The sequence below is a fragment of the Danio aesculapii genome, chromosome 11, assembly GCF_903798145.1.
Source record: "Danio aesculapii chromosome 11, fDanAes4.1, whole genome shotgun sequence".
NCBI lineage: Eukaryota > Metazoa > Chordata > Actinopteri > Cypriniformes > Danionidae > Danio > Danio aesculapii.
This window is the reverse complement of record NC_079445.1, coordinates 44,155,205-44,180,812: the sequence shown is the minus strand read 5'-3', so window position 1 is coordinate 44,180,812 and position 25,608 is coordinate 44,155,205. Positions and strand designations below refer to the sequence as shown.

General features: G+C 29.2%; 1 protein-coding gene across 2 annotated transcripts in view; it reads left to right on the top strand.

The window, feature by feature from the left end:
• Nucleotides 1–25,608, top strand: part of sptbn1 (spectrin, beta, non-erythrocytic 1) — a 192,292-nt gene that overhangs the window by 55,088 nt on the left and 111,596 nt on the right. The window contains exon 2 of one of the 2 annotated variants that reach the window (XM_056467682.1): nucleotides 4,129–4,328. In XM_056467682.1, the coding sequence (XP_056323657.1) occupies nucleotides 4,184–4,328 (145 nt within the window). In that variant the 5' untranslated portion in view covers nucleotides 4,129–4,183. The remainder of the gene's footprint in view (nucleotides 1–4,128; nucleotides 4,329–25,608) is intronic. The other variant, XM_056467683.1, reaches the window with a different exon arrangement.

The following is a 25,608-nucleotide window of genomic DNA, read 5'->3' as shown; positions in this document are numbered from 1 at the left end:
ATTAAGTTGACTGTACATAACAAATTTTTTTTGCAATTTGGTCCTATCACTTTACAAATATAAGTTAATTTAACTTATGTACCATGAAAATGTATAAACCTAAGATTTCAAGTGTAGTGAGCTCAAAATGATAATTAATCCTTTGAAAAAAATAGGTCATTTTCACAAATGTAGTCTTGACTATAAAATTCTGATATGTGCAACCTTTTAAGTGCAAGGTCTCTTTTAAATCAGAAAACAAATGACTTCAGGTATAATTATTCATCAAATGGTAACTTGTTTTTTGTTTAAAATTTATTTAAACATTTTTTTTCATAGCATATATATATATATACACTGAAAAAAGTGTTGCATGCAAAACTGTTGCACACAATTTATTTGTGTTGATTTTAAACAAACAAATTAAATTGAGCAATGTTCAACTTAATTTGTTTGTTTAAATTCAGCTTAAATAAATTATTTACAACCACTTAACGTAAAAAAAATTAGTAAATCCAAGGAATCATCTTTGAATAATTTTTTTCAGTGTATATATATATATATATATATATATATATATATATATATATATATATATATATATATATATATATATATATATAGCATATATATATTCAGTTCACCAAACTTAGTACTTTTTAAGAACAATTTAAGTGTAATCTAGTTAAGTACTAAGTTTGGTGAACTGAACAATTAAAGTATAGTCTACAAAACCTGCAAGTTAAATCAACTTAAATATGCATGTTTTGGGAGACTCCATTACTCAATTAAATTGAGGCAATGAGTTTACTCAATTTAGTTCATTAAACTTATTAGGGTTTTCAGTGTAGGGTAATTAGGTCAATTGGGTAATTAAGACATTGTATAACAGTGGTTTGTTCTGGAGACAATCTAAAACTAATTTTGCATAAGGGGGCTAATAATATTGACCTTAAAATGGGTTTAAAAAATTAAAATCTGCTTTTATTCTAGCTGAAATAAAACAAATAAGACTTTCTCCAGAAGAAAACATATTATAGGAAATACTGTGAAAAAAATCCTCGCTCTGTTAAACATCATTTGGGAAATATTAAAAAATTTAAATTTAATAATAAATAATTGAATAATTTTGCCCTCAGCTGTATTTAATCATATATGCAAGAGTGTCTGCAGTTGTGTTTTTCAGTCTCTGAGCTCCTCATATGTTTAATGTTGGTCTCAACGCTGCGGTTATATTTAGTTTAGCGACACACTGATCAGTTTCTGGGACAGCAGTGTTACTCGCTCGCTGAAAATGCCCTGGAAAGTGTGTTAGCTCGAGAAACACTCACTGCTGCATGGAGGATTGGAGGAAGAAATCTCACAGGACAAAACAAATCAAACCTTCTGGCAGTAATTATGAAGAGAAGCCCTAAAACCAGTACAACCATACAAGTTACCTCAAACCATTAAAACAGGTTACTAAAAATAATGCAGTGAAGTAAGATTTGAGAATGACTTAAGATATTTACTCAGGCAGCATTTCTCATTTTCATTTACTTTATCTTGATCTACTAAAATAATTAAGTATACATTGTGTTATAGCAAAACTTAATATTTTTATAATTGAAAAGCTTTGTAATCTTTAAAATGACACTTTTAAAATGATATTTTTTAACATGAACATATTTTTTTACGCTTTGTTTGTATGAAATTAATTATATTTAAATGTAAAACATTTATTCAAAATATTACGATATTTAAAAAATAACAGACATAATATTTTTTTCAATTTAGTCAATTGTATTATTGAATATAATTTAACAAATAACATATATAATATTATCTCAAACTAAAAACTAAACAAAATAAACAGATATTTAGTTAATATATTATATATTATATGAAATATTGTATATTATATGAAAGAATTTAGATTACGCACATCTAAACTGATAATAAACAAAATCACAAAACAAAGAATAACAATAAATAAGAATAAATACAAAGAAAAATAGAAAACATCAATAAATACTCCAAAGAATTATGTTGTGTTTGCTAAAATATGGTCATTTTAAATCTAAAACCGAAATACAAATAAACAAGAGTAACAAAACAATTAAAAAAACACGCACAATAAAATAAAAGAGCTATTATACTATTTATATCATATTATTTTTGTATATTATATTAAAGAGCATTGCATTTTACTTCTGACATATTTAAATTTTGTTTTATTTTGTGCAATGCAATATAAACTGTTTTAGGGCATTGCACACACACGACACACACTGGAACTGTAAACAGCGCAGGTCTCGTCCTACAGGTGGCAGCATCAGCCTGAACAACAGCTGAACACAATAAGTGCTGTGTGTCTGCAAAGGTCAACAGTGCAGAGTCAGCAGTTTAACACTCATCCAGACTCGCACAGATCATTGATAATAGGGATAAACACTTGAGATTTTCAGCTGTTGTTTTGTTTATTTATTTATTTATTTAGTTTTATTTTCATTGTTTTTTGTTGTTGGGAATATTTATTTTTTATTTAGCTGAGTAATGCATATAATTGGGCATCACGGTGGTGCAGTGGGTAGCACGATCACCTCACAGCAAGAAGGTGGCTGGTTCGAGCCTCTGCTGGGTCAGTTGGCGTTTCTGTGTGGAGTTTGCATGTTCTCCCCGTGGTGGCGTGGGTTTCCTCCGGGTGCTCCGGTTTCCCCCACAAGTCCAAAGACATGCTGTACAGGTGAATTGGGTAAACTAAAATTGTCTGTAGTGGATGAGTGTGAATGAGTGCGTATGGATGTTTCCCAGTGATGGGTTGCTGTTGGAAGGGTATCCGCTGAGTAAAACATATGCTGGATAAGTTGGTGGTTCATTCTGCTGTGGCGACCCCTTATTAATAAAGGGACTAAGCCGGAAAGAAAATGAATGAATGACTGAAAAATGAATGTAATATAACATTTATGCCTTATTTCAATACAAGATCCATGTTCTAATATACTTAGAGAGTATATATATCTATATATATATTTATTAAATTATTTTTAAAGTTATTTTTTCATATTATAATGTTTTATTTTATAATTTTTTTGCATTCTAATGTAAAACATAATAAATATAAATGAAGTATGATGAATATATATTTAGTTTTATGATGCAAACTATGATTTGTTCATTTACATGTGTGTGTGTGTGCACATAATTACGGTTTAGAAATGAGGAAATTCAGTAATATATCATGTTTATTATAAAGAATTATATTGTAAGGGTAAAATATTATATTATATTTGTATAATATATTATATTTCATAATACATATATTATAAACATTTTACCATTCCCAATATAATTTTACTTAGCAAATATATTACTAAAATTATACTAGTAATGCGTTTATGTATTAGCAGATTTTTTAATAGGAAGCCACACTGAAAAAAATTATTCAAGGATGATTCCTTGGATTTTATTACGCTAAGTGGTTGTAAACAATTTATTTGGGCTGAATTTAAATAAACAAATTAAGTTGAACATTGCTGAATTTAATTTGTTTGTTTAAATTCAACACAAATAAATTGTTTGCAACATTTTTTCAGTGCACGCGAACACTGGGAGAACATGCAAACTCCACACAGAAACACCAACTGACCCAGCTGAGGCTCGAACCAGTGATCTTCTTGCTGTGAGGCGAATGTGCTACCCACTGCGCCAGCCTACTGTAAAAAAAAAATTCTGGTTTAAATTTTTAAGCTGAATCAAATTAACCTTATGAGTCCATTGAACTTTTATTATGTTAAACTGACTTAAAACAGCTTGTGTAACTTATACAGTTAAGTTAGAACGTAATTACCGTAGTTTAATAAGTTACAATGACTTAAAAACGTATGCTGTTGTGACTAAGCGATCATATAATCTTTTACAGTGTGCATTAAAAATATGTCTGAACAAATCAGTAATTAATATTGTATACATGTTCAGTTCTTCCTCTGGGTGAACATTTAATGTGCATGTATACATGTTTCATATCACATCTCATAGCTGGGTTAAATGAGCGCCAAAGGCTTAATGTTTGTATTCACTTCCGAGTTCATCGCACTTCTTCTGTAAGTCTCCTGACATGAAAGTGTCTGAGTGTGAATGTAATGATGTGTGTGTTTTTTTGTGGTCCAGCAGGGCTTGTTTGGCCCATGTGGAAGTGTGAGCGGTGAACAGGCCAGAGGTCAGGATGACGACAGTAGCCGCAGAGTTCGAGCACATGGACATCCAGCAGCAGTACCAGGACAGTGTGAACAACCGCTGGGACGACGAGTGGGACAATGAGAACAGCTCCGCACGACTGTTCGAGCGCTCGCGCATCAAAGCACTCGCAGGTCAGTGTGTGTGTGTGTATGTGACCAGTGTGTGATGTTTAGACCCTCGAGGGAAGCCCAACGCCCTTTTGTATAAGCTTATTTTTATTAAGGAGTACAACGTTGCATGGAGGACGATACAGTGTCAAAGTTTTCTGCATGTTACTCCATCAATTTCTAGCTACCATAATGGTTGTGAGTACATGTAGAGAACAAGAAACATCTTAAGGACGCATAAAAGAGGAGAGAAAAAATGTGAATATTAAAATAATAATAAATATATTAAAATAATAAAAATAATAAATAATAATTATATTAATTAATAATAATTAATTAATTAATAATAAATAATAATAAATAATAATTAATTTATTAATAATAATAAAAATAAATTAAAAAGGACAATAGGATGGAGAAAGAAAGGAGTGACCCTGATCATATCAATATGGCTCGTTATTGAAGCATTAAAGGCATGACAGGAGGCCGTCTTGTCGCTATGTGTATGTTATTTGATCCATTTCATACAGCTCCCACACTTTTTGAGTCCAAGTATCCCCAATGCCGTTTTGAAGTGTGTTCCACTTTATCAAGTGAACGAGGGAAGTTTACATGGACATACCTTCCATCTCTCGATTTTGACCAAGGGAGCGAGTCTGCTTCACATGTCCACTCCAGCTCCTACAGTGGGGGAAATAAGAACGCAGCACCATTTTACTCGAGACATTGACTTGCATTACATGAATCACAATAAACAACAGATTCAGCTAAAGCTCTATTTTTAATATTCTACTGAAGCAAAAAAGTACATTTTGGATGGGATGAGTAAAATAATAGCAAATCTTTATTTTGAGGTGTACTGTCCCTTTAATATTGTTTCTATATGTCAAAATTGTATATTCATCAGTCAATAAGCATTAAAAGTGTTGCTATTATATTATATTATATTATATTATATTATATTATATTATATTATATTATATTATATTATATTATATTATATTATATTATATTATATTATTATATTATATTATTTATATATTATATTATTTATATATTATATTATATTATTTATATATTATATTATATTATATTATATTATATTATATTATATTATATTATATTATATTATTATATTATATTATATTATATTATATTATATTATATTATATTATATTATATTATATTATTTGTATATTATTATATTATATTATATTATATTATATTATTTATATATTATTATATTATATTATATTATATTATATTATATTATATTATATTATATTATATTATATTATATTATATTATATTATATTATATTATTATATTATATTATTATGTTATGTTATGTTATGTTATGTTATATTATTATATTATATTATTATATTATATTATATTATATTATATTATATTATATTATATTATTATATTATATTATATTATATTATATTATATTATATTATATTATATTATATTATATTATATTATTATATTATATTATTATATTATTTATATATTATATTATATTATTTATATATTATATTATTATATTATATTATTATATTATATTATTTATATATTATATTATTTATATATTATATTATATTATTTATATATTATATTATATTATATTATATTATATATTATATTATATTATATTATATTATATTATTATATTATATTATATTATATTATATTATATTATATTATATTATATTATATTATATTATATTATTATATTATATTATTTATATATTATATTATATTATATTATTTATATATTATATTATATTATATTATTATTATATTATATTATATTATATTATATTATATTATATTATATTATATTATATTATTTATATATTATATTATATTATTATATTATATTATATTATATTATATTATATTATATTATATTATATTATATTATATATTATTATATTATTATATTATATTATTATATTATATTATTATATTATATTATATTATTTATATATTATATTATATTATATTATTATATTATTTATATATTATATTATATTATATTATTTATATATTATATTATATTATATTATATTATTTATATATTATATATATTATATTATATTATATTATATTATTATATTATATTATATTATATATATTATATTATATTATATTATATTATATTATATTATATTATATTATTTATATATTATATTATATTATATTATATTATATTATTTATATATTATATTATATTATATTATATTATATTATATTATATTATATATATTATATATTATATTATATTATTTATATATTATATTATATTATTTATATATTATATTATATTATATTATTATATTATTTATATATTATATTATATTATATTATATTATATTATATTATATTATATTATAATCAATGAGACTCTTAGACAAAAACTGTAGATTAAAGTTAATAATGTTGTAAAATAATGTTCAGTTTCTTACCATGACCATCATTTCCCCCTTATAAGACATCAATTTATGATCAGTATTAATTTAGTGTTTCCTATACTGTAAGTGTTTTTTTTAAACTCACAAAATACTGTCAGCCATTGACTTATATTACACGCATCACCAAAAACAACAGATTCAGCTATAAAGAATAATTTTTTATGTTCTTCTGATGCAAAAAAAGTACATTTTGGATGCGTAAAATAATCGCAAATCTTATTTTTTATGGGTACTGTCTCTTTAAAATATATATAGGTCAACATTGTATATTTTAAGTGTTGCTGAATATTATATTTTATTATATTATATTTTTTATTTTATTTTATTTTATTTTATTTTATTTTATTTTATATTTAATTGTATTTTAATATATTATATTATATTATATTATATTATATTATATTATATTATATTATATTATATATTTTATTTTATTTTATTTTATTTTATTTTATTATATTATATTATATTATATTATATATTATTTTATTTTATTTTATATTATTTTATATTATTTTATATTATATTATATTATTTATTTTATTATATTATATTATATTATATTATATTATATTATATTATATTATATTATATTATATATTTTATTTTATTTTATTTTATATTTATTATATTATATATTTATTATATTATATTATATTATATTAAATTATATTATATTATATTATATATTTTATTATATTTTATTGTATTATATTATATTATATATTATATTATATTATTTATTTTATTTTATTTTATTTTATTTTATTATATATTATATTATATTATATTATATTATATATTTTATTTTATTTTATTTTATTTTATTATATATTATATTATATATTTTATTATATTATATTATATTATATATTTTATTATATTATATTATATTATATTATATTATATATTTTATTATATTATATTATATTATATTATATTATATTATATTATATTATATTATATTGTATTGTATTGTATTATATATTTTATTACATTACATTACATTACATTACATTTATAATTTATAATCAGGATCCAGGAGTATTAATTTTGTATTGCCTGTATGGGTGTAACTCTCAAAATACTGTCAGCAATTTACTTGCATGCCTTAATATTGTACTATATCGAAAAAAGTACATTTTGGATGCGTAAAATAGTAGCAAATCTTTATTTTTGGGTGCTCTGTCCCTTTAATAGATGAACATGACCTTGTTTTTGAAGGTTGATGGAGAGAAGCAATAATCAGTGTAATTATTAAGAGCTGAAGTGCTTTTTGTTCGGTCTCTGCTGGGTTTGAATAGCTGTAACTCATGCTTTATAATGCGACTCCCACTCGCTCATGACATGCGCTGTATTGGTGTGTAGGAGAGCAGAAAGAAAGTGGGCGTAAGTTCACACTTTTTCCTGCTCTTTCTGAATCTCCCACACCATTACAGAGTTACATAAAATCAATATGGAGATGGACTGTGTTTTATGCATGAGCTGAATCTTTAATGCAGTTCCTGTGGAAGCCGATGTAGGAAGAGTTCGCTTAGTGGATAATATTCCTGGGTTGAACTTCATGCACAATTAGCTGAGAACGTTCTGATGTATAAGGCTGTATAGTGCTGGGCAAAGATGAATCACATTCATCACATTCACAAGCGTGTGTGTGTGTGTGTGTGTGTGTGTGTGTGTGTGTGTGTGTGTGTGTGTGTGTGTGTGTGTGTGTGTGTGTGTGTGTGTGTGTGCGCGCGCGCGCGTGCGTGCGTGCGTGCGTGCGTGCGTGCGTGCGTGCGTGCGTGCGTGCGTGCGTGCGTGCGTGCGTGCGTGCGTGCGTGCGTGCGTGCGTGCGTGCGTGTATGTGTGTGTGTTATATGTATTTATTATGTATATGTGAAACACACACACATAGAAACACACATAGATATTTAAATTGATAAATAATTTGTGTCACATACATATCTATTTTATATCTAAATATAAGTTAATATTTATTCAAATGTATGGCATGTGTGTGTTTATATATACATAATAAATATACACAGTACACACTTATATTATGTCAAAACAAACTTTTTTTGGATGCATTAATCGCGATAAATTTTTGCCCAGAACTAATAATAGAATTTTATTTTATTTTATTTTATTTTATTTTATTTTATTTTATTTTATTTTATTTTATTTTATTTTATTTTATTTTATTTTATTTTATTTTATTTTTATTGTATTTTATTTTTACTTGAAATATTTAGTTTCATTTTATTTCATTTTAGTTTGGTTTCAATTGATTTAGTTTAAGAAAATAACAATAATTTTGTACAAATTTTATTTGGTTTCTAATTTTATTTTTAAATTATTTAAAAAAAAAATTATTTAATTATTATTTTTTATTTGAAGTATTTAGTTTCTTTTTATTTAATTTAGTTTCGTTTGATTTAGTTCAGGAAAAATATTTTTTCATTTTATTCGTTTCTAATTTAATTTTATTTTATTTGAAATATTTAGTTTCATTTTATTTCATTTTATTTTAGTTTCGTTTGATTTAGCTTAGAAAATTAACAATAATTTTTTAAAAATTTAATTTAGTTTCTAATTTTTAATTAATTTATTTATGTATTTATTCATTTATTTTATTTTATCTTAATAAAAAAATTATTTGAAATATTGGATTCAAAATGTTTCATTTTATTTATCATTAGTTTAGTTTAATTTGATTTAGTTTGGAAAAAACAATATTTATTTTATTTTATTTTATTTTATTTTATTTTATTTTATTTTATTTTATTTTATTTTATTTTATTTTATTTTAATAATTATTGGGCATTAAAATTGTGACACAATCCATATAATCCAAAAATGTCATAAAGGTTTTTAAGTCTTAGCAAATATTATTTAACATTATTATTATCATTATTATTATTATTATTATTATTATTATTATTATTATTATTATTATTATTATTATTATTATTATTATTACTATTATTATTATTATCATTATTATTATTATTATTATTATTATTATTATTATTATTATTATTATTAAAATTATTAATAATAATAATAATGAAAAAAGCATTTAACTTTGGTCAATAAATGAATAGAATTCCTGCTACGTATTATAATGTGTAGATGTAAATGTGTAAAAATAATAATTCTACCAATTAAAAAATGGTGGTCAAAAGACTGAAGAAGCCTTTTTATGTCTGTATTTATTTATCAAGAATACAGCAAAATAAATGTAAAATATGATTAAAATTCAAAATAAAATTTTTGTATGTCAACAAATAGTAAAATGTATTTTGTTCCTATGATTAAAAGCTGATTTTTTCAGCAAAATGACCCTTTCGCGTGATGCTTTAAAAAGAGCAATATTCTCAAATAGTATAATTATAAATGATTAATCTAGTCACTTTCAAATGAAATGCAAATGTGTTGAGTTTTGAACAGGTTTTAATGAAGATATTCAGACTTCTCCATAGTTCTCCCAGTGGGTTTACCTTGTATTTCTTTCTTTATGTAATTAATTCTTGCGCTGGATGACAGTGGCATGTTTCCGTCTTCTGTTTTGCGTCTGCTCTGCGCTGTGTTTACAGAGGTGTGATGTTGTTTATGATTTCTGTTATTCTGTGGGCTGGCAGAGCTGAAACGCTCCTGACACTGGCGCTCATGCTGCACGAATAAAGACACAAAAATACAACATCTTCCTCTCTCTCATTGCCAAAAACCACAAGACATTTGTGGAGCTGTAAAAAAGCCCTCAGCATTCCATTAAGCGTCCTGCCATTCACATGACTGTGTTTTTCTTCATTTCTCCACCGCCCTCCGTCTCACAGGAATAACCCTCAGAAACAGATGTAGATTTTCTGTTTCTGCTTCTGTTTAAAGCACTATTTTCTGTCTTTGTAAGTAATTTCCTCAGTGATTGGTGTTTGCTGGTGTGAGGGGGCGGAGTCGAATACAATCAGCCAATAGCAAACCCCAACTCACAAGTTGATTCGAAATTAAGCCCCACCCCATGTTTATTTTCTTGTGTGATAAATAACAAATTTGCATAAAATCATAATCAAAACCAATACAAAAAATTATTGGTTAGTTTACAAAAGAAGTAAAGCGTGATTACATGAAATGACGCAGGGAAAATGTTTTGAACAGACGAAGAAAGGGAGGTGTAGTTCAGCAGTGAAAGCCCAGACAGCAGCTGAAATCTCTCAGTAGTTCTTCAGCAACCCTCTGCCCTTCCTCAGTGTAAATGAATATCAGCTACTTCAGTCTAACATTACATCTACATTAGCAGGTGGATGAAGATGAAACCAGGGTGGACATTTCAGCAAGACAATGATCCAAAACACAGCCAAGGAGACTCTCAAATGCTTTTAGAGAAAGAAAATCAAGCTGTAGAATGGCCCAGCCAATCACCTGACTTGAATCCAATAGGAAATACAAAATAAAGCTCAGATTTGATAGACGCTCAGAAGCATCAATATTTTGACACTGTTGACAATAGACACCAATAGACAATAACAATAGACACCAATACAAAAAAGATTGTGTTACTTCTATAGATTTACTTCTGACTTTATTATTGATTTAATGAAGAGTATAACTAATTGTTTGAAAAAATCTGACACTGTTATAAATCTTATAATTATTGTTTTAATGTTATTAATTGTTAATAATATTATGTTATTTTTTAATTTATTATTTTAATCATATTTTAATGAAATTATTTGTTGTTAAAATGTGTACAGTTTTAATTGAAACCAAAACGGAAATAAAACAAATAATAATAAGTTATTGTTATGGAATAAACTCACAATCAAAATTGAAAAAATTGTAAAAAAAAATAATAATAATAGTGTCTTGAAAAACTGAACCCAAATAAAAAAACAATAGTAAAAATTGTGTCTTGAATATAATAATTTAATAATCTATTATTTACTAATAAAAAAAATAATAATTTTTTAAATTTATTTTAGATTTAGAATAATTTTAAATTAAATTATTATTAAATAAACTTCGACAGAAATTAAAATACAAATTATTTCTGAAAAACTATAATAGTGTCTTGATAAACTGCCCCCCCCCCCCCCCTTTAAAAATACTATATGGTTATAAATATTATTTAATTAATAAATAAACAAAAATTATTTCATTAATAAATAAATGAGCAAATGTAATTTTTAAACTGAATATATTCCTATTATATTTACTTTATAAGTAGTAAAATGCATTTTTATGTATGATGTATTTTTTTTTAACCATTTTAAACTGTAAAACTCCTACTACTTTTTTTTAAAAATGAGCCAGAATATAGATTTATTTAACAGGAATAAAATGATTTGTTCTTAGAGAGTTTATTTTACTCTTGTTCATGCTGACTTTAATATGTCATTAAAACTGACCAAGTTTGCACGTTGGCTCAGTGGTTAGCACTGTGGCCTCACAGTAAGAAGGTCGCTGGTTTGAGCCTCGGCTGGGTCAGTTGGCATTTCTGTGTGGAGTTTGCATGTTCTCCCCGTGTTGGTGTGGGTTTCCTCCGGGTGCTCCGGTTTCCCCCACAGTCTAAACACATGCGCTATAGGGGAATTGATGAACTAAAGTGGCCGTAGTGTATGAGTGTGTGTGTGGGTGTTTCTCAGTTCTGGGTTGTGGCTAGAACCGAAGGAAAATGAAGGAATGAATGAATAAAACTGACTAAAAGTTTGTTGATTTCATAAAGACACCAAGGGTACTTTCACACCTAGACTTTTGTTCCGGAACCTGGTGCATTTCCCAAGGTAGCACGGTTCGTTTGGCATATGTGAATCCACCAATCGCCCTCGGATCCGCACCAAAACAATCAGTCCGATATTGTCATTCCTACCGGTAAATGTGTTTCATGTCAAATACGAAAGTGAAAGCATGCTGAACTATTACCGAGAGCTCCACAAAAACTGACCGAACTGCAGTCTGGGTTTATCAGTTATTTCTCTCTATATTGTAAAGCCTATAATGCATAATTCTAGCCAAGGGAGAGTCTTACCTCTGATTTATACTTGGTGACGATGTCTGTGAGTGTCACCATTCAGAATTAAAGTGCAGCTTTTCGCTTATAACATCCTGTTGCTCATTGCCATAAATTCACATAAGGACGCATGACAGCTGAGCGGGACTCTGCAAAATAAACCGTGAAACTCTGACCAATGTGAGGAGAGGTTACTCGCACGTGACTTGTTTAAGCTCTTTTCGTCAGTTTAGAACAGTGGTGGGCAAACGTTTTAGACCCGAGGGCCACATCACGTTTTGCAAAGCAAGTGAAGGGCCACATGTCAAATCCTTTGTTATCCTTACTGTTATTATTATTATTATTATTATTATTATTATTATTATTATTATTATTATTATTATTATTATTATATAATGTAATAATGTAATAAATGTTACTGTGGAGAATAGAAAAGATATTGTCTGATAAAATAAAACATCATATTAACACATGATAAAAATAATTCTATAAGTTTACTATTCAGTCAAATTTCCAATAATTTAATTTGCACTGCTATTAGAATATGCAGATCAATCATCAGACTTAGAATAACAAAGACTCAGATTCTACTTCTGTTTTATCTCATAGTTTTATGATAGTTGATATGAGCATATTAATACAAGCTCAAATCAGATTGTGGTGAATTTGACTCAAATTATATAATACTTGCTGGTTAAATGTGTTCATTTTTGTCATAGAATATATTTTCCATGCATACATCCACTTTAAAAAGTTCGTTAATCAAAGATTTGAGGTTTTATCACGTTTAATAAATGACATTTAAAAAGCGCACCGTGCTCCTTTTTTTCTTGTCAACATAAAGGCAGTGCGGTGCACCTCGCGTTCTTGGAATGTAAATGTGCATTCGGTGTGATCGGCCTCTTGGGTTGTAGTCTTTAAAAACAGCAATACTTTCTTGGCATATTCGACCTACCGCTTTCTGTCATTTTTAGTCATTAACAGTGCATTTTACTATCCGAGAGTGTGTTCTAATTCTACTGGTTGCACTAACTGTACTGTGTGCAATACTGCCATCAAATGGCGTTCACTTGTATTGCATCATTAATTTACTAATTCTGAAACCAAACCGTCACTCAGAAGCAGCATTTTAAAACTCCCTCGTGAGCTGGATGAAAGTGTTCAGCAGGCTGCATATGGCCCGCGGGCCGTAGTTTGCCTACCTCTGGTTTAGAAACGTTGCCGTGTGAAAGCGAACCGCACCAACTATTTTAATCCTCATTTCAAAACACAACAGGTGTGAAAGCATCCTAAGTAACTAATAGCTTGAACAAACCTGACGTAGCAAAATCAGCTCAACCAATGCTGTGAGTTGGGGGTCTGCTTGTCCAGCCAATGGCAGATGGGGAGGGGGTTTTCAGTGAAACATGTTGACACATTTCCTTGTATCTCTGTCTAATCAAATCTAACATATGCATTTATAATCTCTCTAAAAAATCCACTGTTTCTGTGAAATTTGACACATCAATCTGGTAAAAGTATTTAGGTGGGGTTGGTTTTTCTAACTTTTCTGGATTTTTTTTTTTTGTTTTGTTTTGTTTAATGCTTTGCACCAGTAATACTGCAGCTTTATTTTTCATTGTTTGGCTACCTCGTCTTTCCTCCAGAGGATGTAAAAATCTCCTTTAAACTGAATCCGAGCTGTGGTGTCTGGGCTGTGCTGTCTCATCAGCCTGTCATTGGCTCAGATGGGAAGTCAGATATCACAGACACAGATATTCACTCACTCCCTGAGCTCTGATAAGTCAGGAATCCCCCCGGCAGCGCTCCACATTCCTCACTAATGTAGACCATGTGCTGGAGGCCCTGCTGCACATCACTGAGATCAGCACAGGGGCGCCAGAGTGAGACTAAACCCCCACTTCAGCTCAGCAAAATCACACGCTTACTGCAAACACCAGCGTTTATCACTGATTTATCCTGAGAAGCTCGATGGATGGATGGATGGATGGATGGATGGATGGATGGATGGATAAATAAATGGATGGATGGATGGATGGGAAAATGAATATGTTGATGAGTGGGTAGATGGATGGGTGGGTGGGTTTGTGGATGAATATGTTGACGGATGGATGGATATGTTGATGGATCGATTGATGGATATGTTGATGAATGGATGGATATATGGATATATGGATGGATGGCTATGTTTGATAGATGGATGGATATGTTGATGGATGGATGGATGGATGAATATGCTAATAAATGGGATGGATGGATGGTGGATATGTTGATGGATGGAAGGATGGATGGATGGTAGATATGTTGATGGATGGATGGATGGATGGATGGATGGATGGATGGATGGATGGATGGATGGATATAATGTTGGATGGATGGATGGATGGATGGATGGATGGATGGTGGATATGTTGATGGATGGATATGTCGATAGATGGATGGATGGTGGTTATGTTGATGGATGGATATGTTGTTAGATGGATGGATGGATGGATTGTGGATATTTTGATGGATGGATATGTCAATAGATGGATTGATGGATGGATGGATGGTGGTTATGTTGATGGATGGATGGAAATGTTGATGAATGGATGGATGGATGTATGGATCGATATGTTGATGCGTGGATGTATGGATGGGTGGATATGTTGTTGGATGAATGGATGGATATGTGGTGGATGGATGGATGGATATGCTGATGGATGGATGGACAGATATGGTGTTTGATTGGATGGATGGATGGATGGATGGTTGGATATGTTTGATTGATGGATGAATGGAAGAATGGATAGATGGATGGATGGCTATGTTTGATAGATGGATGGATCGATGGATGTGTTGATAGGTGGATGTATGGATATGCTAATGAATGGGATGGATGGATGGTGGATATGTTGATGGATGGAAGGATGGATGGATGGTGGATATGTTGATGGATGGATGGATGGATGGATGGATGGATATGTTGTTAGATAGATGGTGGATATGTTGTTGGATGGATGGATGGTGGTTATGTTGATGGATGGATGGATGGAAATGTTAATGAATGGATGGATGAATGGATGGATGTATGTATGGATTGATATGTTGATGTGTGGATGTATGGATGGATTGATGGATTGATGAATGGATGGATTGATATGTTGTTGGATGAATGGATGGATATGCTGATGGATGGATGGATGGACAGATTTGGTGTTTGATTGGATTGATGGATGGATGGTTGGTTGGATATGTTTGATTGATGGATGGATGGATGAATGGATGGATATGTTGATGGATGGATGGATGGAAGAATGGATGGATGGATAAGTCGATGGATGGGTGTATGGATGGGTTGATGGATAGGAGAATATATTGATGAATGGATGGATGATATGTTAAAGTCTTTTTGTTGGATGAATGAATGGATGATATGTCAGTGTTGATGGATGGATGGAGAGATCTATAGATGGTTGGACTTCAGATGAGTATGTGGATGGAAAGGTGGATGGAAAAAATATATATGGATGGATATATGGATGGATATATGGATTGATGGATGGATGGTTGTTGAATGAATGAATTAATGGATTTGATGGATGGATGACACGTTGAAGTGTTGAAATGGATAGTTGGATGGATAGATGGATGAATAAAGATAAGGGCATGGATATATAGATGGATGGATGGATAGATTGATATATAGATGGATAGATATATAGATGAATGAATATATAGAAGGATATTTATATATACATGAATGGATATATGGATGGATGGATGGATGGATGGATGGATGGATGGATGGATGGATTGATATATAGATGGATGGATATATAGATTGATGGATGCATGAAAATGTATATAGCTAGGTGAACTGATGGACAGATGGATGATGAATAGATAGATCTAGTTATTAATGAATGGGTGAATAGATAACACAGCGTAACTCATTGAGCTTCAGGTACAGAATTAGTGCTGTGGTCATGAATAATGAATGGAGACTCTTGGTTTCCTATAGTCACACACACACACACACACACACACACACACACACACACACACACACACACACACACACACACACACACACCCACACTCAGAGTTTTGTCAGGTATTGGTTTGTGGGGCAGTGTACTAGTGTTCCACCAATGAAATGCGAGCATCTGAATTATTGACAGACACTGTGAAAAATGAATGAGCTGGATGTGTGTGTGTTTGTGTGTGCTCGAGTGACTGCTGCTCTCGCAAAACTCTCTTCATCCCATCCTTCTTACTCATTAAAAGACCGTCTTCACAGAGCTTTTGTTTGTTTGATCTGCTCTATTAAATCCCTCCTTGGTTGACATTAGTATTGGTGTGATGAATTCTGACTTTATAACTCACAATTTCAACTTTATTTCTCAAATTCTGACTTAATATCCTACAAATGCAACTTTATTTCCCGAATTCTGACTTTAAATCTTAGAAAATTGCAATTTTTTTCTCAAACACTGACTTTATAACTCCCAATTTCCACTTCATTTCCTGAGTTCTGACTTTATATCTTATAATTGTAATTTGATTTCTCAAATTTTGACTTTCTATCTTGCAATTGCGCCTTTATTTCTCCAATTATGTCTTTAAATCGTGCAATTGCAACTTTATTTCCTAGAATTCTGACTTCATCATTTGCAATTGCGACTTTATTTCTCAAATGTCTAACTTTATATCTTGCGATTTTGAGTTTACATCTCACAATTCTGAGGAAAAAGTCAGAATTGCGACATTAAATCACAATTCTGAGATGAAAACTGCCAATAAGCTTTTTATTTTTATTCAGTGATCAGAAACAAGCTTCCACACAGAGCGCTACAGCAATAGCAAAATAAAATAGTCAATAAAATCCAGAGAAACAATATATCATAAAATAATCACATTAAAACACAATAAAATAACAATCAAGAAGTATATTGGGCTGTTTATTTAATGGGAAATGTTTCTTATGCTTGTTTCTATACTTCTAGAGAAGAGACTGCATGTTGCTCATATCGTAATATAAATATCTACATTTCCCAGAGCGGTTGATGTGAATGTGGCTCTGGAATGTCCTGGTTTGCGTGTTTGTGTGCTTGTTCATCTCATAATACAGAGGAAACACCCACAGACCCCCTGTCCTTCCTCTTTCCTTCCTTTCTTGAGTTTGTCGGCCAGATGTCTGTGAAATAATCAGCCCTCTTTAGCTGGATGAACACATTCGGTCATTGTCATAGTGAAAAATGCAGCAAATCCAGACTGTCATCAGCTGTTAAATGGATTTGCTCTGCTGAATTCAGCACATTTGAGTTTGATGTCACACACACACACACACACACACAAGCAGGGCTGATGTAACTTAATTACATATTGAAAATACAAAATATGAGTCCCTATTTTAATTTAATTTAATTTATTTATTGTTTTATTTTATGTGACAATATAAGAAAGCCTGGAGTTCCTAAAAGTGTTTTTATTTTATTTTAATTTTTTATATAATTGTATGACAAAATAAGAGGTTAAAAACCCTAAAAGTGTTATTTTATTTTATTTTATGTGACAATATAAGAAAGGTTTGAAGTCCTAAAATTGTTATTTAATTTTATTTTATTTTATTTTATTTTATTTTATTTTATTTTATTTTATTTTATTTTATTTTATTTTATTTTATTTTATTTAATTTAATTTAATTTAATTTAATTTAATTTAATTTAATTTAATTTAATTTTATTTTATTTTATTTTATTTTATTTTATTTTATTTTATTTTATTTTATTTTATTTTATTTTATTTTATTTTATTTTATAACAATATAAAAAATGAAAGTCCTAAAAGTATTTTATTTTATTTATTTTAATTTTAATGTATTATTATTTTCATAATTTATGTGACCGTATAAGAAAGGTTTAAAAGGTCTAAAGGTCTAAAAGTGTCATTATTTAATTTAATTTAATTTAATTTAATTTTACAAAAAAAGTCCTAAAAGTGTTTTTTATTTTATTTAATTTTTAATTTATTATTATTTTTCAATAATATGACGATACAAGAAAGGTTTAAAGTCTTAAAAGTATATTATTTTTTAAAATTATATTTAATTATCTTTTTTTTTTTTTGCTTTATCGTTGGAGTTACTATTTTATAACTTCTTAAATAAAGCTTAAATTGAATATATTTAAAAACAAATATGAGTAACCGCAATATCTGATTACGGTTTCATTTTAAATGAGTGATAATCAAATTACAGTTACATCCGACAAGTGTTTTAGAATATCAAAATGATTTCTTTAGAATTTTAAATTAATTTATATTACTGGTCTGCGAATGCTTGATTCTGATTGGCTGATGAGCATTCTAAGGCCTGCCTTTATTTTCAGATAAACACACAGCTAAAGTAGTTCCGGCAGTCTTTGAGTGCATTACAGCTCCATATCACTCCGCTGAATAATTTAAGTTATTTCAAAGCTACAACAGTCAAAAATGTAAATTACTTACTGAGTAATTAAGTAACTCTTCTCACAAAGTAATTAGAAACGTAAGTTAAATACAATCTAATAACTAATTAGTAATCAATTACTTTTTTGAAGTAACCCACTGCTTAATTTTAATCCAAAGTAGATTAAGTAGTGACTAAACTTTACACTGTAAAAAGTGTAATGACTAAAAATCAAGACAACAAATATTTTTATGTTGCTTTAACTTATTTAAAGAAGTTAATCAGTTTTCAACCATTTTTTTTTACATTACAAAAAGTTTGACTTAATATTTTTAGTCAGTATTTTTGAGTAATTTAAGTTGAGATGACTAGAAATGCTCATTTGAATCAACTACAAAAATTTAAGGCAGCAAGTATTTGTTTACAGTCTGCCGAAATATGGTGCAAATAACTTTTTAAGACTGTATTTTGGTGAAATGCATTTTAAAAGTAACCTTCCCAACCCTGCACACTCACACACACAGCAGTTGTGCTCCCGCTGGAGTTGTGGGATTGTGCAAGTACATTTTTGTAAGATCACAGTGAAGCATCATGTGAAATTTAGCAGAGAATTGCCTTCATTGACTTGCCAAAGGAGCGATTGTCTGAGCGCCAACAGAAACAGCACTTACACACTGTACGTTTACCCCGCTATGAGTGAAAGACAACACATCTGAAATGCATTTGCAGGAAAACGGCGCTCACAGTTCATACTCGGCCTGAGATATCAGATCACATCTTATTCATGCTCAAACACTGCTATTGATTAGAACGACCAAAACACACACACACACACACACACACACACACACACACACACAAGTCCACCAGTGAGATACAAGACCAGACCTGCTAGACCAGATCATTTCACAATCTTTACTTTACTGTAACCATATGTTAGTCAAAAAATGTGGACAAAACCAACTGTTGAAATCATTTTTAAAGTTAAATTTAATTAAATTAATTTTAAAACGAAATTTTTATTATTATTTTGAACCTAATGGTTAATATACTTAATGTTTTACCCGACAATAATTAATGTTTTACCAGACATAGCATCTAGTGAGATCTTTTACACATAAGCATGGCTTTTCAGGAATTGTAGAAGCACAGTTTTATAAAAGCTTTTGTATATAAGCAGATTATTTCTCTTTTTCAGTTGTGGTTTTAGTTTACCTTAAATATATAGTAACGTAAGCATGCTAAATGTTCATTAATAACTCATTCATTCATTCATTTATTCATTCATTTATTCATTCATTCATTTTCTTTTCGGCTTAGTCCCTTTGTTAATCAGAGGTCGCCACAGCGGAATGAACCGCCAACTATTCCAGCACATGTTTTATGCAGTGGAGAGCCTTCCAGCTGCAACCCATCACTGGGAAACACCCATAAACACTAACTCACACACATACACTACTGACAATTTTTTAGCTCACCCAATTCCTCTATAGCGCATGTCTTTGGACTTGTGGGGGAAACCAGAGCACCCGGAGGAAACCCACGCCAAAACAGGGAGAACATGCAAAGTCCACACAGAAATCCCAACTGACCCAGCCGAGGCTCGAACCAGAGCCCTTCTTGCTGTGAGTCGATCATGCTACCCACTGAGCCACCATGCCACCTTAGTCAGTTTTAATGACTGCATATTAAAGTCAGCATGAACAAGAGTAAAATAGTCTCTCCAAGAACAAATGCAGTTGTTGTTGTTTTTTTTTATTAATTGAATCTATTTTCTCTTTCTTTTTTTTCTTTTTTTTAAGTTTTAGGAGTTTTACAGTTGAAAATAATTTTAAAAACAATGTCGTAAAAAATATATATTCAATCACAAAATTACAGTTGTTTATTTTTATTTATTTCTTTGTTTTTTATAAATGATTTGTATTTTAATTCTGTTGAAGTTTATACAATAATAATAATAATAATAATAATAATAATAATAATAATAATAATAATAATAATTTAATTATTTAATAACAAAACTAGAGCTTTTATTGCTTGTATCAAAACACTTTTGTCTAAAATAAAAAAAAACTTTTTGGTATTTTTATTTTATTATTACATCTTTCTGTATTTAAAAAAAGGGATTATTTGTTGTTCTGTGTATTTTTGCATCATATTTTCTTCCTAAAAAATATAGTTTTGAATCAACTTCATTATTTTGAGTTGGATCATGGTGGAAACCTTAGTAGTCAAACATCACATTTGCCGCTGAAAAAGCTAATTTTTGAAAAAAAAAAATGAATGCTATAGATTATTGTAACGATTATTAACTGATAAACTGTAATAAATACTGTAGTGTACTTTAGTTTTACTACTGTAAACTGTGGCGTACTGTAGTATACAGTTGTAGTATACACACCCTACAGTTGTATAAAACTACAGTGTCGGGTCATTTGTTTGTATTACTATAGTTTTTGTGTTACCATGGCAACTATAAAATCACCACAACACATCAATGGCTATAGTTGTTACCATAGCAACTGTAGAATCACCACAACAGATCAGTTACTATAGTTGTTGTGTTACCATGGGAACTAGAGAATCACCACAACACATCAGTGGCTATAGTTGTTACCATAGCAACTATAAAATCACCACAGCAGATCAGTTACAATAGTTATTGTTACTATGGCAACTATAGAATCACCACAACAAATCAATGACTATAGTTGTTATCATAGCAACTATAGAATTGTCACAACAGATCATTTACTGTAGTTTTGTGTTACCATGACAACTATAAAAGCACCACAATGCATCAATGGCTATGGTTGTTACCATAGCAACAATAGAATCGCCACAACTGATTAATTACTATGGTTGTCTTACCATAGCAACTATAGAATTGCCACAACAGATTAATTACTAAAGTCGTTGTTACCATAGCAACTGTAGAAACACCACTACAGATCAATTACTATAGTTGTTGTGTTACCATAGCAATTATAGAATCGCCACAACAGATAAATTATTACAGTTGTTGTCACCATAGCAATTAAAGAATCACCACAACAGATCAATTACTCTAGTTGTTGTCACCATAGCAACTATAGAATTGCTACAACAAATCAAATACTAAAGTTGTTACCATAGCAACTGTAGAATCACCAAAACAGATCAATTACTACAGTTGTTGTGTTACCATAGCAACTATAGAATCGCCACAACAGGTAAATTACTAAAGTTGTTGTTACCATAGCAACTGTAGAATCACCACAACAGATCAATTCAAATACTATTCTATTGACCTTATTTTGCAATGCGGAAGTGCAGACATTTTTGCGACTACATAAAAAATTGGATCATATAAGACAGAAATATCAGTTTGCAACATCAAGCAGCAGTTTTTAAGATCTAAATGTCAATAGAAGTGAATAATACTAAAAGTTGAGAGAAAAAGAATTCATGTGGGTTTATATGTTTAGTTCTCCTGATCTGCAGTCCTCAGATTACGTATTGGGTTTAGTAAGCGTCTTCTCTCCTATCATTACGGGGGATTTGAGTGCCCTCAGCAGTGCAGATGGAGGTGAATGTTGAGTCCTGATGTCTGCAGGACACGTGGCCGTCTTGTGACTTCACAATGACACCACTGACTGTGTGTGAGTGCACAAACAGGCCTCTTTTACACAGCAGAGTCCCGCAGGCCTGGATCCCACGCTTCACACACCCTGAAGAATCCAGCGTTTGTTCCGTTCGGGAATACTGGATCATGGGACACACATCACATTATCGCTTATCGCATGCTGTGTTGAGGAATTAGAAAACAAGATGATATTTCTATGCTTCGGTTAGACATAGTGTAAGAAGGGAATCAGTACTGTGGTGCATATTAAAGTTGGACCATTGCTGTGTACCATAGTAAAGCTGGAGGATCTCTTTAGTGGAGTGCAGGAAATCTAACTTTTTTTTTTTTTTTGCTGTGTATTCATTCGAAATGTTTTGGATGGTTGTTAGGGTGTTTGCCATGGTAATTCATATTGTTGTTGGTGTATAGTGGGGTGTTTATGTCAAGGGAAGCAATAAATAATAGTGTTTGTAGTGTTACTAACTCTGCTCTTAAGACTAGTTGTTTTTGTGCATTGAAATAACATTAAAATAAAATGTAAATATTAGATAAGTGTAAAAAAAACTAATGTTTCTGCCTATAATATAAGTCACTGTAAATAATGCAGGGCTCCACACAATACATTCATGTTGTCCTATCAAAATCGATGAAGATAAAGTAACAAATTTAAGTGGATTGAACATAAAACAATTAAGTTGCCCTAAGAAAATCTCAAAAATTGTATTGTTTCGTCTGCGCCAATAGCCTATTGGTTAAGTGCGCCAACATCTAGCACCATGGTGCTCACGGCGATCAGAGTTCGATTCCCGGCTCGATGTCCTTTGCCGACCCTTTGCCGACCTCTTTGCTCCTAACTATTTCCTGTCAAATTCTCTGCACTATTCTATCCATTAAAGGTTAAAAACCCCAAAAAAATAATTCTATAAAAGAAGAATTGTATTGTTTTAGCTTATTTTAAATAAGTAGTTTAAACAAGCAGCAAAAGTATTTTTTTGAGTTTAAGTTCAACTTAAAAAATTTAATTTAGGCTACATAATAAGAGTTTTACTTACAATTTTGTTACATTTATTTAACAGTTAAAATCAGGTTAACTAACTTGTGTAATATAAAATAAAATATGTATATGTCATTATTACATTATATAAAATATAATAATGATTACTATATATATATATATAATATGTATATATATATTTATATATATAATACGTATATATATATTTATATATACATATATATATATATATATATATATATATATATATATATATATATAACGTATATATATTACGTATATATATATATATATATATATATATATATATATATATATTACGTATATATTACTTATATATTACGTATATATTACATATGTATATATATATTTATATCAATACTTAATTTAGTAATGAAAAATCAATCAGTCACAAAGTATGAAAGTACAATTATTAAGCACTTTATGAATGTGATTATAAGTCAAGAATGGAGCATTTGTAGCTGCAGTTATAAACTGCTTACTAACGTTTATTAATGTAGAGTTAATGCTTAACAAATAATGAACTCACTAGATGCTAATGCTTAATAAATATTCATAGTGGGAAGTTATTATAAAGTGTTACCAGTAACTGTTTTAAGTTAACTTAATCGATTTGTGTTGGGGAAACCGAGTAATTGAGTATTTTTACAGCATGTTTGATTGCAATATGAAAAAAATATCATTATTATATAAAACAAAGCATTGATTTACAGCATATCTGGGCTAAATAAATCTCCATTTTAACATCTGTAGATACCCATCATCTTTGTTTTTTATTGTGGTTTTAATACACATTTGAGCGTGTTCACTTTAGACCTCTAAAAGAGCAGCACAAAATGATGTTTGTGTTTGTTTAAACTACTTATTTAAAATGAGCTGAATCAACACAATTCTTGAGGTTTTTGGAGGGCAACTTGATTGTTTTAAGTTCAATCCACTTAAATTTATAAAAATGATCAAGTTAACTTAATTTGTGTTGGGTCAACATGAAGGAACTCTGTGGAACAGCATTTTTGACAGTGAAGTTAAGTTTTTTTTTACTATTCTGACTATTTTACAGTTATTAATTGGCTTTTATGCAATTATTAGTTTGACTTTTCAATGATCGAGTGATAGAGGCATGTTTCCTAACTCTGAGGCTTCATATGCATTTAAACTGAGCGTGCTAGTATGTTTCCGAATAATACAATTAAGTTGCCCCCTAAAAACACGTAAGAATTGTGTTGTTTCAAATCTTTTAGTAGTTTGAGCAAGCAGCAAACGTCATTTATTTGAGTAAATGAAAGAAAATATTATTATATAAAACAAAGCATTGATTTACAGCATATCTGGGCTAAATAAATCTCCATTTTAACATCTGTAGATACCCATCATCTTCGTTTTTCATTGTGGCTTTAATACATTTGAGTGGGTTCACATAATCACTTTAGACCTCTAAAAGAGCAGCACACTCAAAAAATAATGTTTGTGTTTGATTAAACTACTTATTTAAAATGAGCTGAATCAACACAATTCTTGAGTTTTTTGGAGGGCAACTTGATTGTTTTAAGTTCAGTCCACTTAAATTTATAAAAATGATCAAGTTAACTTAATTTGTGTTGGGACAACATGAAGGAACTCTGTGAAACAGCATTTTTGACAGTGAAGTTAAGTTTATTTTACTATTCTGGCTATTTTACGGTTATTAATTGGCTTTTATGCAATTATTAGTTAGACTTTTCAGTGATCGAGTGATAGAGGCATGTTTCCTAACTCTGAG